The 6000-nt window shown below is 47.2% G+C and overlaps 1 protein-coding gene across 2 annotated transcripts in view; it reads left to right on the plus strand.

Moving 5' to 3' along the window:
* The window catches only part of LOC126531111 (cholinesterase-like), a 62111-nt gene extending 56370 nt beyond the window's left edge, over positions 1–5741 (plus strand). For both annotated transcript variants that reach the window (XM_050178512.3, XM_050178511.3), the window contains exons 2-3: positions 478–1973; positions 4027–5741. In XM_050178512.3, coding sequence (XP_050034469.1) covers positions 481–1973; positions 4027–4204 — 1671 coding nt within the window. In that variant the 5' untranslated portion in view covers positions 478–480 and the 3' untranslated portion in view covers positions 4205–5741. The remainder of the gene's footprint in view (positions 1–477; positions 1974–4026) is intronic.
* Positions 5742–6000: the final 259 nt, after the last annotated feature.

The following is a 6000-nucleotide window of genomic DNA, read 5'->3' on the forward strand; positions in this document are numbered from 1 at the left end:
TATACAAAAACCTCCCCACTTGGTTAAGTCATCACCTCGTTTCAATGTTCCCCAGTGGTTTCTTTGGGCTTCCTTGGCTATTATCACTGAGCTGCGATGCACACTGGGGGTTTTTTTAAAGCCACAAACTCCCAACTCATTCACTAGTTCAACATCCCCTTTGGCGCTATCTTGAAGGCAGGCGTGTGCTTGCGCAAATTCAGAACAAAGCCGAACATTCAGCGGATGTCTCGGGTGATCATTTATCGTGCTCTCTGAGAAATCGCGTGAGGCTTGCAAAATGACCTTGATCTTGAAACGGATGCTTCGACTGGTGCCTCCATGGCACCGTGCCACGACATGAAAAAAACGAAAGTAAAAAAAAAGAATAAATGGGAAACTGACTGAACAGAATCACTGCGCTGAGCCGGAAAACGTGCTGCGCTCTCGTGGCACCCCTCTTCCATCACTCTTCCTCTTCTGTATTCCACTTCGCAGGTCATGATGCCTCTTGTCTCCACTGCCATGGTCATCGGCATCGCGATGGCCATAGCAGACCCGGTCGTCGTGACGGAGAACGGCAGCATCCAGGGAACAATGCTGACCATGTTCAACGGAACGAGTGTGGTGGACGCCTACCTTGGGATACCGTACGCTGCGCCACCGGTCGGAGAACTTCGTTTCAAGCAATCGATTCCGCCCGTCCCATGGGAGCCATACACGCTTCAAGCAACGAAAAAGAGCCCGGCATGCATACAGTTCGCGCCAGCAAACCCGCTGCCACCTTGGGTATCGACTGAAAGCGAACAGAGTGAGGACTGCCTCTACCTGAATGTATGGGCACCACGGGAAAAAGGAAACGGCACGGAAAACTTGCGAAACGTGATGGTGTGGATCCACGGCGGGGGTTTCAATTTCGGGTCAGCCTCAATGGATGTTTACGACGGAGCCGTCCTGGCTACTGTGGAGGACGTGGTCGTCGTGTCGATGAACTACCGTCTAGGAATATTCGGATTCCTCGCACTGCCAAACGATAGGACGCCAGCTGCGGGAAACCAGGGACTCTTGGACCAAGTGCTCGCTCTGCGATGGATCCAGGAGAACATCGTAAACTTTGGCGGTGACCCGAAGCGAGTGACGCTGTTTGGCGAGAGCGCTGGCGGATGGTCTATCGCGTACCACGCCATCTCGCCCATGGCGCGCTTGCTCTTTCATAGAGGCATCGTCCAAAGTGCCGGAGTCCTGGTCCAGCAGCTTGCTGACTCGTTCACTACGGCGGAGACGAAGGCGATGCAGGTGGCCGATAGCGTCGGGTGCCTACCAGACTCGAACAACACCAGCGTCGTTAGTTGCCTGCAAAACAAAAGCGCCCACCACCTTGCCATTATGGAGGCCATTGTGTGCACCCAGTACATAATGTGCTTCACCGCCGTCTACGGCGACGAATACCTGCCGAATGACCCTGTCACAGCCGCAGACGTGAGCGTACCCAAGGAATTCCTGCTCGGCAACGTGGAAAACGAAGGTTCCGTGTTCGCTAGCTTGTGGTTTTGGATGCAGTTTCCGTTCCATAGTGCCATAAACGTCGGCAAGAAGGACATGCTGTACTTCTTCATGAAAACCTTCTCGTTCATGCCAGAGATGGTGAGGAGGGCGGTGTACAACTTGTACGTGGGAGCGCTTCGGGAAACCGAGTACCCCAAACTGCGGTCGGAACTTGGCCACGCCATTGGTGACGCTTTCCTTCGGTGTCCCGAGGTGTTCTTCGGCGAGAAATTGTCGCAGCACAATTCGAACGTCTACTACTACAACATGGTGTATCACTCGGCTACAGCCACCCACCTTGATCCCTGGTTTGGTCTGACACACTTCGAGGACGTGCAGTACGTCTTCGGAATGCCCCTCAGGGACCGTCCTCCGAAGAATTACTCGCCGGCTGACGCTGAATTTAGCCGCTACGTCATGAACATATGGGTGACCTTCTCAAAAACTGGGTAACCACAATTTGTTGGCCTATTTTCTCGCGCAATCTTGTCTACATCTGGCTCCTGCTAACCTCAATGCGATCTATGCGACCTGTTCTAAACGTGTATTGTAACTAATGTGTACCAGAAACATGGCCGAATATGAGGGTTCAGACAGGGCAGATTTGCAAGAACTAAGTAAAGAACATTTTAATTGGTGCAGATTCAACAAAGAATCAATAAAAAAATAGCATCATACTATCAACAAAAAGTGACCGTCGCGAGACAGATTACACTTGTAGGGTATGCCCGCTGATTCAGTGGTCATCCCAGACGCATTAGAAGCGTCCAAGCTCCTGTAACATCGCATTGATGCGTAGTCTCGTTAGTCTTCGTGCCAATTATTCACATATTTTCCAGCAAGTTTTCCAAGATATAGAGAATTATAGAATTGACACTAGTCATGCAACGCCGATGTTGCCGAAATTTGTCGCTAGCTGCGCGTCGTTATAAAAACAGTTTCGTCGGGTATAATCTAATGTGCAACTCAATAAGCCGATGGGAAACATTTTGTTGCAATGTGTCGACAATATGGCCTTCTATTGGCAAGTTGGGCCAGTTGGTTGGGATTCATGGTAAGGTTTGTAACAGCGCAGCCAAGACAAGGACAACAGAAAGGATAAAACGACGACACGGCGCTGTGTCGTCGTTATTTTTTTCTTGTGTGTGTGTGTGTGTGTGTGCGCGCGTGCGCGCGTGCGTGTGTGTGTGTGTGTGCGCGTGCGTGTGTGTGCGTGCGCGCGTGCGTGTGCGCGTGCGTGTGTTTGTGTGTGTGAGTGTGCGCGTGCGCGCGTGCGTGTGTGTGTGTGTGTGTGTGTGCACGTGTGTGTGTGTGTTTGTGTGTGTGTGTGTGCGCGCGTGCGCGCACGTGTGTGTGTGTGTGTGTGTGTGTGTGTGTGTGTGTGTGTGTGTGTGTGTGTGTGTGTGTGTGTGTGTGTGTGTAAAACCAGGAAGCAATCGAAATAGTTTGCGTTCTCAGCTGTCCCCACTTTTACGGCACGTTAAAGACGAATTTAAAGAATTAATTTATGGGGTTTTACGTGCCAAAACCACTTTCTGATTATGAGGCACGCCGTAGTGGAGGGCTCCGGAAATTTTGACCACCTGGGGTTCTTTAACGTGCACCTAAATCTAAGTACACGGGTGTTTTCGCATTTTCGCCCCCATCGAATTTAAAGAAATACACAGTAGTACACATTTCAGGTATTTCTAAGTGGCCAGCATAAACATTGTCGAAGTATTCGAAATTAATTACCGGACTATTGAGAGGATGGGAGAAAAGAATACGGATACCTCGAGATTTCAGCCCTAGGCCATCGTGACACGTAAACATTGGCCGCGTATATTTGAACGCTAGTTAACTGTTTTTTGAGAAGAGCTATAGCATTATACTCTGTTAGAAGGAAAATCGGCGACACGGCAACTTTAGCGGACTTTCCTTCCACAGAAATAAGATTACTCCAGATTTCTTCCCCCAAAACAACTCAAAAGAATTTAAATTAACTGAAAGGAAAAATGAAGAGCTCATATGCGCAACACATAGGCACGCGACAGCATCAAAGTGAAATGCACGGCGAGGCAGTTCTGATGGCTAAGCCGAGCACCTGCTAAGCCGAGCATTCGAGAAACAAAAAAAAAAGCCATGTGTTTAAAATCTACCTGAGATCTTGATTTGTGCTTTAAATAGACGTGGTTGTCAGCATCCTCGCTTCGTCTATGCAAACCCATCTCAGAACCCCACCGCGAATGGCAGGCAGCTGAACTAAAACGCATTCCTGGAAACTGAAATGTGACACCTTATTGTTGTATCCCCCCCCCCTTTCTATTTGCGTTTTGCCCATATCTTTCCGAAAGAAAGAAAGACCTCCAGCGACCTTGATCACGTCGATGTGTTCTCGGTAGTTAGAAACGCGAAAACTGCTGGTCTTATAAGATCTTTCTGTCCTTTGAGACACTTATTTAGTACATTGATAATGAAAATTGCGGTTATGGTATACATTTCAACAATCGTCATATTCTGCAGGGTTCCGCCTATGGTGGACGGCGATGCGTGGCCGCTATTCGACACTAAGGACCACAAGGTGGTTAGCCTGGACCACAACCACACCCACACAGAGACGCTGCGGCAACTGGACCGCTGCCGCTTCTGGGAGGCGCTGCACAAGCCAAACCTCCAGAGTGGCCTCTCCAATTGCGTCTGAAAGTCGCCGTTCTGCACACGCTGCCAACCACTGTTGCGTACACCATCAAGTCACGCGGACGCCGCGTGACTGTGCGACAAACACCCCCCTGTTAACACATGTGCTTCAATGGTTTGATCTGAACGAAAACGAAAGAAATATTTTTTTTTTACTCGAAGTGCTGTGCACTGTGATTGAACATAAGGTCTCAGAGACAGTTTGAAGAATTCTTCATAGTCATAGCACGTTGTTTTGTGTTATCTTGGGCCTGGCCAGCTCTTGCGGGATGACTGCCGCTGGCTCATGTCCGCAGTGTAATTTGCCTAATGTCCAGTTTTCATTCTTCAGCCAGACAATTTCCTCAGAGTCGATTTCTATTCTTTATATTTATTTGCACCAATTAGAGGCTTATATTTTTACCTGTATTTGAGAGGTTCGGATTGAGGGTTCTGGTTTTTCTTAGGACTATGCACTGCCGCAACTCGCACTTAGTTCCCCTTAGCTCTTTTTCACCCTCTGCCACCGTGAGCTCATGTCATTTCGATCTTGGCACTTGAGTTTGATCGCCAGTTGCTAATTTTTCTCAGCTTCATACTCTTTCTGGCGCAAGATGGCTATTGACTTCATTAAGTGTTTTGAGAGGTGCTAAAAATTGAGTAACTGAATGTGTCTGTTCTTAAGGCGATCCAGCAAGGTATTACAGGCTTAGTTCAAAAAGCGTCTGGGCACTTATTTTCGAAGCCTAAAACAAGAAACTATGCTTCTGAGTGCCCATACGATGCACTAGCAGTTAGTCGTAGTAACATGCAGATTATATTAGATAAGTGATGAATTGAAGCTCAAACCATTTAACATGACACCTCTGAACAATACCAGGCACTTATAGGCTCCTAAAATCAACAGTTTCAATGCTTCTAATGCGTAATTGCATGAAAATTCTACAATAGTCAGTAAAGGAAATTGAATGTCAATTATGGGTGTGGATAGAGCCTTTCACTTGCAAGTGTTCGGGTGTAAAATGCAATGCAGTGTAGGCAGAGCTTACAATGTGTGCCACGTGCGAACAAAGAACAAAACGTGAGAAGAAAAACAAAGGAAACAACACTACGCTTAGGCATGTAAGTGAAGCTTGACGAGGTCTGCAGTTAATTAAGAAGTGCAATAAGAGCTGAGCGAGTAAATTTCATGTTTTAGCTTACAAAGCGACATTTCCGATATGCCGTTGAATAACGTACAATGATAACTTAATCGATAGTGAGTAATATAAAGGTTCAACAATACTGTCACATTTCTGACTTTCTGAAAAAGGAACGCACACACAAAGGACAAGAAAACCATCTGCAATATGGAACGTTAGTCGTTATGAACTACGTTACTACACGACTGCGTGATGTTGTGCCTGTGTCGATAATAGTCTATTCTTCGGAATCATCACAAGCTATGCAAGCCAAAATAACTTAGGCTACCCTACCAACAGCTCCCCCAAGAAGCATCGTAGTTCACCTTTATTTCTATATATGCCTCGTCTGAAGTACATAAAGATCTGAGTTGTTTCTGAGCGCATGTGTTGTCATTAATGGGTCTGTGTTCTTGACGGAAACATCTGTCACCATGCTATTATTTGGCCGAGTTGGTTGAGTTTATGCACTTGTAGATGCGCTTAACAGACATGGATAACAGTATTGAAGGACGAGACAAACAGACACGCACATACATATGCGTGCGTATATATCACACCACAGAGTTTTCAGACATACGAGTTGAAAGTATGCGCTCTGTACGTCTCGACTTTCCATTATATTACCCCCGTTTCCTAA

This window comes from Dermacentor andersoni, chromosome 5 (assembly GCF_023375885.2).
Source record: "Dermacentor andersoni chromosome 5, qqDerAnde1_hic_scaffold, whole genome shotgun sequence".
Taxonomy (NCBI): domain Eukaryota; kingdom Metazoa; phylum Arthropoda; class Arachnida; order Ixodida; family Ixodidae; genus Dermacentor; species Dermacentor andersoni.